Genomic DNA, 13,630 nt, shown 5'->3' with positions numbered 1-13,630 from the left:
GGAAGAAGAGGTAGCGGTGAAGTCCCGGGTGGGGGGCGGTACGGGGGTGTGGAGAGGAACTTAGTGTGCCTGTCATTCTACATTCTAGCTCTGTGCTGAGCACATGTCATGTCTTAGCTCTTTTAATCCCATTTTGTAGAGGGAGAAACTCAAGGTCAGAGATGCTCAGTCATTTGCCAGGGTCACTAGTTATATATGTGACAATTGAGATTCCTGGGATCCTCCTCTGTCTACTCTGTCACTCTGTCACTTGGCCTGTTTAGGGTGCTAGGGTTGGAATCTTGTCCTCCCATCTCCAGAATTTCCAAATTGGATGCTCTTTTCAGCTTTCAAGGCCCTCTTGGATTTAGAAAGATCACCTTCCATCTCTTGAGAGGTGAGGCATTTAATAAAAGGTGGAGAGACTTGCTCGTGATTATCTTGGCTTCCCTCTTTCACTTGCAAACACTTCTTTGGGTCTCCCCTTTTCCCTCAAAGGAAGTTCCTTGTGGCACGGGGCAAGACCAGCACATGTTGGGGGGAAATATGACCTTTTTTTTCTCGACAGACAAAATTTATGACCTAACAGATGGCTGAGTGTGTTTCCAAAGACCAAAGGTGCAACCACCAAGGGTGCAACGCGCTTATCTCTCCTTATGCTTTTCCCACCTGTCCCCGCCTTCCCTCCCATCCCCCCTTGATGTTTCTGGAACAGTAGAATGGCATAGCAGGCAGGGCCTTCTGATGAGGGAGCTGAACCCAAGCCACATACTGGTCACTAGGACTGGTGTCTAGGTACCTTCCTTCCAGTTTGTGTTTTTCTTGCCACTCTTGCTTGTGCCTCCTTGCCCACATCTAAACCTTAAGGTGACTCAACCTGCTCCCCTCCCCCTTTCCTCTTTAACGGCCTGATTGAAGAGTTCCTCCCCTGTTTAAACCCTATGGAGGTTTCTGTTGCCTTTTTGGCCCCTCTCCTACTTGCATTTCATTGACACCTTGTGCTGCAGGCTTTCAGATCCCCTTGCAACCCTTCAGCCAACATTGTAAATGCTACAGCCTCTGCAGGGAGAGGCCCTTCTCTGCTTCCTTTCCTGGCTGCCCCCTGCTGACCTTTGAGCTTCAAGTCATGCCCAGCCCTATGCCTCCAAAACCCCTAGGCTCCAATAACATAGCTTTTTATTTAACTTTAAGCACCTTTGGAGCAGAGACCAGGTCTTGTTCCACTTAACATTCACAGAGTTTAGCACAGTGCTTGGCACATAGTAGGTCCTCAAAACACATTTGATGAGAGAATGAATGAATGAGTATGGCTTACCACCAGACACACTCCTCCGTGATTTACCTTCTCTTACCCTCTTGATCTTCATTTTCGCTGTTCTGAGATTTCAGCAAACACTGTTCGTGCGCCTACTTTGTGCCAGGTGCTTTTACATATTTACTTCTTGTGATGCTTATAGCAGCTATCTGACATACAGGTATTACGCCCACTTTACACATGACTCACATAAAATTACACAGCTAGGGAAGGGGCTGAGCTGGGACTCAGTCCCAGGCTCCTTCACTGTTCTGGGCTTTCCCCCGCTCTCATGCTCATTGTGGTAATAATGGAAAACAACCTTTGGTTTCTGGAGGTCTCCAGTTCCCCCACCTTTTCTCCCTTAAGATGGCAGAAGCTGCTTCGTACAGAGCCCTGATTGCACAGTAGAATCTTCTGGGGGATGTTTAAAAAAACAACAACTGATGCCTGGGCCTCACCATGGACCAATGAAATCAGAATCCCTGAAGGTGGGGCCCCGTGTCAGGAGTTTGTAATGACTCCCCAGGTGATTCTAAGATGCAGCCAGGTTGGAGCACCACTGCTCTATGGAAGTGTCAGTGAACCTGCAGCTTGGCTAAGCTCCGTGGATGAGGTAAACCTTGCTCATCAAGAACTGATTGCTGGGTGCATCTAAAATATGTTAATGAAGGTAATCAAGGCTAAGGGTTAAGGCTGCCGTTTCCTTCTTTTCGTGAAATCAACTGGAGGGTTTGGGGGATGGAACGCCCTGGCTTCAGAGCCTGCCTACCAGCAAAGTTTTTATCCTTTCTCTTCTAAGAGCCGTTTAGTTGTTGCTGGTGACAAAGGCCTTCATTCGCAGGTAGCCCCCCGTTTACCAGAGGGGTGAGTTCTAGAAGTCATCTCTTGGGCAGTCTTCCCCAGGGTACAGTGGCACCCCCCACCCCCCAGAGCTTGGTTTTCCTTAACCAAGTGTCTGCACTTCTGCCTGTCCCTACTGACATGGCTTCTCAGCCCGGCCTTTGAGGTTTCCTCCCATCATGTGGAGCAGGCAGAGGCCTTCCCAGACGGCAGGTAAAGAAGTAGGGATTTAGTTTTGGTTCTAAGAAACTTTGAAATGCTTTAACTTCAGAAACCATCTCTCTGGTAGTTGCTTCCCAGGTGACCTGAAATGTTTTAGGAAAAGAATACTGTGGGAATTAGGAAGGGATGCTCTGAACTCATCCCCATAGCTGTGTGTTCATAAACCCCGAGGCCTGCACACGGGCTGGCTTCAGTCACCCTGACTACGGGCTGGCTTCAGTCACCCTGACTACGGGCTCGCTTCAGTCACCCTGACCACGGCTTATGAGAAGGGCCTCAGGCACCTCTCAGCCTGGACATGGGTGTTGAGGAGCCTTGCGCCGGGGAAGAAGCTCTCAGGCAGGTTTGTGTTGGAGACATAAGCTCAGGAGTTGGTTTTCCTTAGTGCCTATGCTGTAGGATACAGGAACTTCCTGTGGGCTGTTTTCTTTGAGTAATAATTTCACATCTGCTGTTTCAGTCTGTGTTAGACCAAGGTCTTATGCCCATATTTCAAAGGCGGAGACTGAGGCCCAGAGCTGTTAAGAGACTTGACCTAACCTCATCTGACCAACCAGGGCCAGTTGTTGAGTAGGTCTCAGTATGCACAGATGGGCTTGAAAATGCAAAACCAGGTGGACGGGGAGACAGTATCTTAAACTTCTTGTTCTTTCATTTGGATCATTTCTCTGAGGCAGAATCACCTTGGGCCTATGCTTTAGCCAGGGGGCCCGAGACCATCTGTGTCACCATTTCTAGGGCCTTCCTCCTTACCGTGAGTCATGCTCGGCACCTTCAGAAGAATTCCACCCTGGCTGGGTGAACTGGGCTCCCACTGCTGGAGTGACAGGGACAGATGGAAGGAACTGAGTTCACACCAGCCTGCCAGCCTGTCTGGCCCTTCTTTCCCACCTCTGTCTGAGGTTTATTAAGAATCAGCTTTGGCTCCTTTTGCATGTACCTCTTTCATATGCAGAAATGCGTGGCTTCCTGGCACATTGAACAACAGTAAAGGGTACTAATTTAATTTTGTTTAGCACTGCTGTAAAAGATGATGGGTTTTAATGGAATCTATGTATTGGTCATCATTTGAACGCTGGCACATCTGTGGGGTCTTCCACATAGTGCACCTCACTCTGTGGCGAGTGTGTGTGGGGGGGCGGGGTCTCTGAGAAGGATGGACTGATGGAAAAATTACCTGTGACTGCAGAGCAGCTCGGTGCTTGTTGATTGGGCTGATGGCCAGCCAGCCACCTCACTCAGTATCAGTGTATGCGTGTGTGGGTCATGATCCTTAATTTCCTGTGCTTTCCAAGGCAACACTCCATCTCCGAACCTTTTTCTGTTACCGCCCCCCAGCCCCCAGTCTGAGTGGCACAGTCTAGGATATTACTGTCTGATACCAATCTGTGGACAGGTCAGCCTTGCTGGCTGCAGCTTTCCCCCCAAGGGTAAGAGGAAGTAGTATTTTTAAAATTAGCTTGGGAGGGAGCCCGGTAGAGGGCTCTGAGATGCAGGGGGCGTGAGGGGGGGGAGTCTGAGCTCCCTGACAAAGCAGCCTGATCATTTCATTACAAGATCACCTCCTCCTTTAGGTGAGTTACTGTTGTTTTAACCAGAGGTAATGTTATAAGCTGACTATGTCGGATAATTGTGTGTAAATTATATTCTGGCCCCACATAGAGGAAGGCTGTTTTTTTCCTTTCAATTTGAAAGCTCTTTAGAGGGACTGCCAAATTGTAGCCTGAACCCTCCTGCTCTCTGGCTAATAGCTATAGACAGGGAGAGAGTACTCTAAGAAACGTTTGGGGTTATATTTATAATTTGTTTCTTCTGAAGTGAAATTAATTTTTGCCATTGGCAACATCATGTATTGTTTCACTGTTGTCTACTGGTCAACTGGGGGGAATTGAGGCCCACGAAATGACCTGGCGGAGGGACGAAGCAGTGGGGAACACACTGTCTTGCACACTTTTGGGTTTAGTTTTAGTCCTTTCTGCATTCAGACGCTCAACGTTTAGGGATCGTTTTGGTCTGTCATGGAAAAAAAACAGCTTTCTTTATACAATTTACCTATGTAAAGTGTAGTTCAGTGGTTTTTAGTATATTCGCAGATGTGTGCACCCATCACCAGTCAATTCTGAGAGCATTTTCGTCACCTCAAAAAGAAACCCCATACCTTTTAGCTATCACCCCTCTTTCTCTCTCCCAGCCCTAGTAACTGCAAATCTAGTGCCTCTACGGATTGCCTTATTATGAACTTTCATGTGAATGGAATCATACAATATATGGCCTTTTATGCCTGGCTTCTTTCACTTAGCATAATGTTCTCAAGATTCAGCCATGTTGTAACATGTACCAGTACTTCATTCCTTTTCAGTGGTTGAATAATATTCCATTATACAGATATGTCACATTTAAGGTATCCATTTGTCCGTTGATAGACATTTGGGTTGTTCTACTTTTTGACCATCGTGAACAATGCTGCTGTGAACATTTTGTGTAAAAGGTTTTAGGTAGACAAGTGTTTTCATTTCTCTCCGGTATATACTAGGAGTGGAATTGTTGGGTCATCTAGTAACTACGTGTAATTGTTAGAAGAACTGCCAGACAACTTTCCAAAGCAGCTGCGCCATTGTACATCCCCACCAGCTGTGTCTGGTCTGTCCCTTTTGCCTCTTTGTTTCCAAATTGAAAAGGGCAGAGTCAGGCTTGCTCCTCAGTTGTGCCTTTCTTCTAGTTGTGCCTTTCTGTTGGGAAGAAAGAAGACGACCCACTTGCAAATGAAGGTGTAGGAGATTTTAGTGAATAGAAGAGGTGAGCGTTTGACTCTTCGTTTTTGTCACTGCCAGTGCTGTGTGACTTTGGACACTTCACATCTCTGAGCCTCAGTTTCCTTGACTGTGGAAGAGATGCTGAGACCTGCCCTAGGATTAATACGAGTCCTCAGAAAGGCCGCTCGTGAGAAGGGCACAGCCCAGGGCCTGCCCACAGTGAGGGCAGAGCACTCTGAGCACGAAGGAGACACGGGTACCGATAGGGGACAAGGGCTTCCGATAGGGGACGAGGACCTTTTTTACTAGTCTCTTGGATTTGGTGAGGTAGGAACCTGTCGAAGTGTAAGCTCTGGCCTCACTTCTATGGTATGTCTTGTCAGAGGAGCTTAAGTGCTTGGGTAGACTTTGGGTTGCTTCTCTTCCCAGTTTGCCTTGCTCTGACTAGTCCCTCACCTCCCACTGGGCATTACCTTACCTCCCGAGGCAAATGTGTCCTCCCCGTGGCCCCAGCCATAGGGGGTAAGCAGTGATGAGTGTGACATGCTGGCCCTGGGAGGACGAGTTCAGATTGTCACGCGTGTGGGGGGAATGTTCTGCCCGCGATCAGTGGAAAGCTTCCAAGGGCACTGTCACTTCTCTGTCACCAAGAAAAGGTGAGGCTGAGGCCGTGCTGTCCTAGGGCCTCTCCCAAATAGGTCCCTGTGTTAGCTTCCGAGGGCTGCAGCAGTAACACATCACTACACGCTGGCTGGTGTGAGCAGCAGAACTGGGTTCTCTCACAGTTCAGAGGCTAGAAGTATGGTGCTTCTGAGGGAGAAACTGTACTAGGCTTCTCTCCTAGCGTCTGCTAGCTGCTAGCAGTTCTTGGTGTTCTTCGGTGTGTAGACACAGCAGCCTAGTTTCTGCTTCCGTCTTCACATGCCCTCTTTGTGTCTCCTCTCTTGTCGTAAGGACACCCGTCGTTGGATTTAGGGCTCACTCTGTTCAGGATGATTTCATCTCAAGATCCTTTGCTAATTACATCTGCAGAGACCCTATTTTCAGATACGATTACATTCTGAGATTCCCGGTGTGCCTGCATTTTGGGAGGACTCTTGTCAACCCACTACAGTCTGTCTTCCACATGTGATTCCAGAAGGTACTTCTCCAAAGAGAAGTACCTGACGTGTGTTTTGGTTGGAGTGTTGCCACTGGATTTCGATGGGATGGTCGTACTGGTGGTGATGGTTGTGGTGTTGGTGGCAGCAAGGTGGTAGTTTAGGGAAGGAGAGCAATACTGGGAGAAGTTAGGAATTTTAGAGCGCAGGCCCCTTAGAGCAAACGGCTAGGAATGAGGCGTTGGCGTCGGGACTTCTGAGACGCCCCTCAGCCCTGATACAGCTTCTTTGCCATAACAAACATTGGGCTGTGTTCTCAAATGCAGAGTGACACAGGAGAACTGACGTTGTTGCCAGCAGCATGCAATGTCATCCTAGAATCTGCAAAACAAAGTGCTCACCTAACTCAGACTCTGGGATGAAATCATGTGGTATCTGCCAGCTTATCACTTCTCCCTCGTCACTGCCTTGGCTTTAACTATCACATGTCATCCCTCTGGGACTTGATTTTTCCATCTGCGTCATGGGGATGGTGGTTTACAAGAGCCGGGCTAGCACTAGCCTTCTAACATCTTTCCTGGGTTGTCCCGCCTTGGGGGTCCCCACAGATGAGAGAGCATCTGTCACCAAGCCTGTGTCCCTGGACGGTGAAGATGGCTCATATTTTTTCACCAAGGGGAATTTGAACGCTTTTCAGGAACATAGGCTGGCAAGAGCTGACTTAATTTCTCCACGCCTCTCTCATATCCATGTGTGGCTCTTTAGAGCCATTTCCTGCCTTGCCATACATTTGTCAGGATTAAGAATATTTGTCATTGTTTTCTTGTGTGACAGCTAATATCTTTGGACCAATGCTGTTGGAGCTGTTTTCTCCTTCAATCTCATTCTCAAGTGTAATTTCTCTTTTCACCTCCCACCTTCTGATTTCAACACACACATACACACACACCTGCTGTATCCTATTTCATAAAAATACAACCAGTGGCCCCACTCTGAGTGACCATTTCAGATAGCAACACATTTTTTAAAAGGAAGTTTTTGAAATGACAAAAGCCTGCTCTCTGGTTAGAGTCAGGAAGGTGGGAGTGTTCTTTGTAGCTCCAGTTAGCAGCTGGCTTTGGCCAGTTCTTACGTGTAAACAGCAATTTTCCGAACTGGAATGGGTGCTAGGGTTTTCACTATGGAGCCAAGAGGTTTGTGGAGAGAGCAGTGATGTTTAGTTAAATTGCTGGTCTCGATGCAAAACTTTGCAGCAACGAGTTGGTGCAAGTCTGAACACTCTCCCTTATGTGTCACACACACACACACACATACCCTGCTTCCTAAAGTGCTGCCCTACACCATAAAAGGAGGGCATCTGTTGAGGGAGGGGCTGTCCCCTAAATGGTGCAGGGCTCTTGGTGGGTATCTAGTGTCTCTCAGACTGGAAAGCATTCACATACCAAAGTGTGTTTTGCAACCCTTCCACCTAAAACTCCAAGCAAAGGAAATTTAAGATCAATTTCCTAATGGATTTTGGGCTGAGCTCTCTCTGGAACAGATGGGTGGCTCTTTCCATCGAGGGGCACTGTGGGCTGAGCAGGCCGGCTGAGCATTCTGGTGTGCGGTGGCTGGCTTCCCTGTACCTGTGTGGTTAAGAACCGTGTCTGTGTGAAGGCCGTGGGTTGGGAAACAGTTACCCGATGTGCCTGACACAGGAAGAAAAACACAGGTGGCTCTCTGCATTGTGGGTGGAGAGAATTTTTTATAATGCAGATTGTAGAGCCAGGGAGCCGTTGGGTAACTTGTTCTGTTCACTGTGTCAAGGTCAGAAAGGGTTCAAGTTCTGGGAGTACCAGATGGGTCCTGGGGCAAATAGAAGCCAAAATTCAAGTATTGGGAATAGACAGTCACACACACACCACACACGCACACACACGCACACACGGACACAGAAACGTCGGTGGTATTGATGGGAATTTGAGGACCTCCGTTTAGTCCCCTGAGACCGTGGACACAACATCCCAGCCCTGGCCCTTCCTGCCCCGTCCTTCTTGGCAGCCATGGAAATGGAAGGGCAATGGAGGGAAATTGTGGGGGCTCACCTTTTCTTCCTACCTTCTAAATTCTTCTAGCTGGGCTGATGATCAAATGAACAGAGACAGATTAACAGGAGAAAATCAAAGTTGTAATACATGCGCATGGGGACTTGGGGGTCCTCTGCCTGCCTCCTGAGTCCCCCTCCAGAATGCAAAACCTCAAGCAGTCTGCAGTCCACAGTCCATTTAGCAGTGATGCCGGGAGGATGCCCACAGTAAATCACTCCCATTTCCCCCACGTGCCCCTGGCGGGAAAGATCACCGTGAAAGCCCCCCTAGCCCCCCGAGCTGTGCTCCCTTCTCCTCCAGGCCAGACATGGGTGAGCAGCTAACCAAGTCTTGCACATCTTCCCACTGGCCTTTTCACATTCGGAAGGCTTTGATTCAACCAGTTTCCTTTTAGTGTTTGCTGAAGAGTGGGATCCATCACTGCCTCTGAGCTGGTTCCTGGAGAGGATGTTTTAGTACCTTGGACACTTTGGATCATTGTTTGGGGCCTGGGATTTCTCATCCTTCTCTTAAAAAAAAGTATTTTAAATACTTTTTGGGACTATGTAGATTTGTAGCTGGGCGTCTGCCCCTAGTGTTTAGGGCTCTGTCTTGGCAAGTTTATGGCTACAGGGCAACGGTGGAGGATGTAAGAGGGAAGCTTTTTATTTAACCAGTTACTGGGGAATGAGCATTCTGTTGACTTCTGTTATTTGGAACAGAGACACTCGGTCGTTTAATTCTCTGGGTCCATGTGAACGTTTGGAATATAAATAAGGTCTGCTCTATACCCACCAGGCCCTAAACCATGTGTAAACGGGACCATGAGGTTCATTTCTACAATGCCTCTGCAGAGTTTCTTGAAGTTGAGGATTCCACTTGCGTTTGCAGATCATATTAGTGTTTTCTTTATAGATATTTAATTAACTTGGTTGTGGTAAAAAAAAAAGGAATGAAAAGTCTAAAATGAAACTACTGGGAGTCTTTGCTTGTCTAAAATCGCGTAGTTAGAGATGCAGGAGAGTGGTTTTGAAATTATAGTGAAGAGAATGGGGCAATAAGAGTAGATTTCTCAGAGCTTTTTGTATAAGGTGTTTTTCTTGCTGCACATTTGGTCTGAACTTAAAGTATGAATTTAGCACTTGAGTTTGGATTCAGTTACAGTGACCATTTATGTAGCATCTCCCTGGTGTCCTGCTAGATACTTTGGCTTAGCTTATTTAATTCAGTCATAAAACAACCTCGCGTGGTAGGATAATTATTGTAGCTCTATGTTTTAGTGGATTAAATTCCGTATTATATTAGAATGTGAGCTCCAAGCACCTAAACACTTAATGTATCTGTTGAATGAACACATTACGAAAGTTAGGTCGGTAAAATTGGGTGATTCGTGTGCGTGTAGGGAGAGACTTAAATCTGGAGAGGGCCTGGTGGAGTGTCACCATAAAGGTGGCCTTGACCCACTAGGGAGACTTAAGGAATCGATAAGAAGGTAGATGGCTGATAAGGAGCCAAATAAGGTGCCCACTGCTTAACAAGAGGTTTTTGGAGCTTGGTGGTGTGGACATTGTGGGATCTTCCTAGAATATCCTCCTGTAGACGTGCTTATCTGACCTCCCATTTGTCTGAAAGAGATGAAACACGGTCAATCACAGCTTTAAACACAAGTGCAAACCACTGCATGACTCTCACAGCCAACAGGAAGTTGCTAGGACACTGTCCTCTTAAAATAGTTCAGGAAGTCCACTGTTTTCCAAGGATATCCCCGTTGGGGCTCAGTCAGCTGGCTGCGGTGGCACCCATCCCCTCTGGGAGCCATGCAGCTAATGCGTGAGGTCCTTGAAGCCTGGGAGTCACCTCCGTCGTGGCCATCGTGCTTGCAGATTCATGGGAGTTCAGGGTTAGGTGAGACCTAGAGTTCTGGTCTAGGCTGTCACTTTGCAGGGGACAGAAGCCAGACCTCAGAGTGAGTCCTATCCAGGGTCACATCCAGACGGAGACATAGAAACAGGTTTCCAGTGCCTTTATGCTCCTCATCTTAGCTTGCCAGTAACCACTGTGCCCACTACGCGTCACTCAGCTGAGGCTCTCCTGTAGGAGGTGGGTTGGTTGGTTCTTTCTCTCAGCAAATGTGTCAGGGGCGTTGGTGATGACAGTGGTTCAGGCAGCCATAGCTCTGCACTTAGGTATCCTGTATCAAATTATAATAGACATATATGACATTGTGGTTTTTCTATATTGTTCCAAGATGTGTCTCATTCCTTTATTTTTGGGTTTCAGTCATGTTTTGCTTTGTACGTTCTCATCCAACATTTCTCCCCAGCTTTATGGAGATATAATTGACAAATAAAATTGTAAGATAAAGTGTACGACATTATGAGTTGATATTACCTAAATATTGTGACAGGATTCTTCCCATCAAGTGAAGACATTGTGCTTTTATTATATGCAACCAAATGGGTGACACCCTGTACCCACTGAGTTTTTATTTTTTTATTAGACTTGGAAAAAAAAAACACACACCACATAGCCTCAGTCTTCAGAATGAAATTTATTTTCTTTTTTCTTTTTGGCTCCTACATGTAGGATTTTTGGTCTCTGCTCTCAACTGTTTATGTCATGGAGCTTCCTTCTTCCTTTGCCTTGGAACTGGTGGATTTCTGAAATGTGGCCACACACATTCGTTTTTGCATACACCAAACATTTGTGGGCTCCGTGTGCCTGGCCCTGTAGGTGGTGTTATGGGGGGGTGCCGAGAGGAATCAGGAGCTCACTGTCTGGGGGAGATGTAAAGAAGATGGATTATCAGTGATTTGGGCACTAGGTGGGAAGGAGTGAGTTCTGTGAGAGGCGGATGGATACACTGTTACGGGCATCCAGAAAAGGGAAGAACAGCTGCTGGAGAGGGCGACTGGAGAGATATTTCGAATTTGGAGGAGGTTGTTGGATCTTGGAGGATGGCCATTACTAGCCATGAAAGATTTAGGCATGGAGAGGGATTCCAAGGAGAACAATTTGTAGGACAAAGGTGGAGATCTGGGCTTGACTGAATCATGAGAAATCAAGATGGAAAGGAGGACTGGGGACTGAACTTGGGGGGGGGGGGGTCCTTGTGTGAGGCCAAGTCTGTCTTCTTGTCAGACATACACGACACCCAGAACAGCTCAGCATATACAGTCCACACACATTTTTGAATTGCGTGTGATTTTCTTATTGACAAATTATACAGTACTTGCTGGGCAGTGGATGTTTCGTAGTTCTGTTTTCAGAGCTCTCGGGTTTAAATAGCTTTGACACATGACTTTTCTCTGTGCTAGTACTTCAGAATGAAGCTGTGCATTATGTACCAAAGAGGTTCTGACGTCCATTCTGGGGTCTGTGTGAAAACTTGAGCCGTAATGCTGTGGCCTGAAGGCCTAAGATATCCACAGTGACTGTCTCCAGCATCCAGAAACATCTGAAGGGCCCTTTTTCCATGCAGCTTGAATCTATTGAAAATTGCCTTCCTAGAGAAACGTGGAGAGTGGCTTGTTTCAGCATCTTAGGGAGCATTGCTTCAGATAACCTGGTTAACCCATGTCCTCCTCTTGTCGTTTCTTGCAGATGGTCACAAGAACAAAGAAAATATTTGTAGGTGGATTGTCTGCGAACACGGTGGGTGGAAGATGTAAAGCAATATTTGAGCAGTTTGGCAAGGTAAGCGATTGCATGGGTTGGAGAGCATGTACGTGCTCAGTCCTTAGAAAAGGCTGTCGTGGTCACTGCCTTTGCCACAGCTGTGTCCTCAAGAACCTTGTCCTTGAACTTGGCCATCAAGATTTAAGTGAAATTTCAGCAGGAGCCGAGATGGAAGAGCCTGGCTTGTGGTTGGCATGGCGTCCCGTGTGCCTGCAGGAGCAGACAGAGTGGCCTTTGAGTGCGGTGGTGCTGGCATTTGTTGGCCACGTGGGGTCTGGGCTGGGAGCTGGCGGTGGCAGCAGCTGGGGAGGGATGCAGGACTGAGTCACCGGGCAGGAGCTCCCACAGAAGCTGCTAGAGGCCTGTGAGTCCATGCTGGGCGTCATTCTGTGCCTTTCTGGATAATGCATTGAGAGAGGGGAGGCTCCCTGGGGCCCTTTACAGCTAAACCAAACCCTCCCCTGTCAAATGCCCAAGGAAAGTCAGGAAGGATGCTTGGCCTGTACCTGTCAGATGTCTGGGAGACAGCAGTAAAATTATCCCCTGGGCTCTGCTGCTGGAACAGGCTCAGAGGAACACCGAACGCCCCAAATCAGTCAGGAAACAGTGTGTAACAGAGTGTGTGTGCCAGACACACAGTCATCCAGACAGACAGACAGGATATGTAACCGTGGGAGATGTGCTTACTTCTGCCTCTTTCTAGTTGGTGGGGGGAGCCTGTGCCTGGGTTCTTCCTGAGGATGACGTACTCATTAGATGACTGTGTTGCCCCAGGGCTCCAACAGGGCCGTTTGTAGGGGGCTGATCCTTGTTGGCTCCTGTGTTCCAGGAGGCTGGCAGGTAAGTGGCTGAGCTGACTTCCTGCATCTTTGAGTAGTTGTGGACATTGTCCTAGCAGCCAGGTGTGGGGCAGTTCCTTTTGCACAGGTCTGCATCTCCCACACTGAGAGGCTGATGTGGCAGAGGGCTGTGTCCTGTGAAATGACCCCGCACCTGGTCATCAGTGCCTCCCGCCCCCGTGACAGCTCTCCTGCTGGGTGGCACAAAGGCACTGCACCCACTGCCCAGCCTGAAGCTTCTGTGCTTTGTTTGTTTGCCCAAAGCAATGGGTAACTATGACCCTGTCCACAGGTGTGTCCAGTTGTGAGCTGCTGTCTGGGAAGAGTGCCCTGACCTCTATTTAGCCTCAAAATAGAGATATATATATATATTTTTGGTCTCTGGTATTAATCAATTTCGGCATGGATGAGAGACCATGCAACAAAGAGAAACCAGCCTCCTCCAGCCCAGCCTTGCAGTCAGAATGGCACTTAACAGCCCTTCCAGGTCGGTTACGAAAGACGCCTTCCCCATGGCACTGTCTGCATTGCCAGTTGGGGGCTGATTCATTCTGGCGGTTCTATAGAACAGCTGAGTATATTGGTGATCCTGTACATTATCATACTTCTCTTTGAGATGGATTTAAAGCACCAAAGGGGATTTGTCCATCGTCCAGCCCCACCCTGCCTAGGGAGAGAGATTGAAATAATTAAATGAGACAAGTCCAGCTCGCGTAATGGAAGGCTCGGGAATGAACCCTCTTTGCTGCCGTTCCGCCTTTCAAACAAGGCCGGGGGTAGTGTTTGCAAACATGAGGTGGGATTTCTTTTCAAGCTATAACCTGCCTTGGAATCTCATGGGCCTATTTGTGGGTGT

General features: G+C 47.9%; 1 protein-coding gene across 8 annotated transcripts in view; it reads left to right on the top strand.

Moving 5' to 3' along the window:
* MSI2 (musashi RNA binding protein 2) overlaps nt 1-13,630 on the top strand; it is a 378,183-nt gene that overhangs the window by 117,285 nt on the left and 247,268 nt on the right. For all 8 annotated transcript variants that reach the window (XR_004421223.1, XR_004421222.1, XM_033089090.1 and 5 more), the window contains exon 6: nt 11,861-11,953. Coding sequence is in view for 6 of the 8 variants with exons in the window: in XM_033089090.1 (XP_032944981.1) it covers nt 11,861-11,953 (93 nt within the window). In the remaining 2 variants the exon portion in view is untranslated. The remainder of the gene's footprint in view (nt 1-11,860; nt 11,954-13,630) is intronic.

The sequence above is a fragment of the Rhinolophus ferrumequinum genome, chromosome 21 (genome assembly GCF_004115265.2).
Source record: "Rhinolophus ferrumequinum isolate MPI-CBG mRhiFer1 chromosome 21, mRhiFer1_v1.p, whole genome shotgun sequence".
NCBI lineage: Eukaryota > Metazoa > Chordata > Mammalia > Chiroptera > Rhinolophidae > Rhinolophus > Rhinolophus ferrumequinum.
This window is presented reverse-complemented; position numbering and strand designations above follow the sequence as displayed.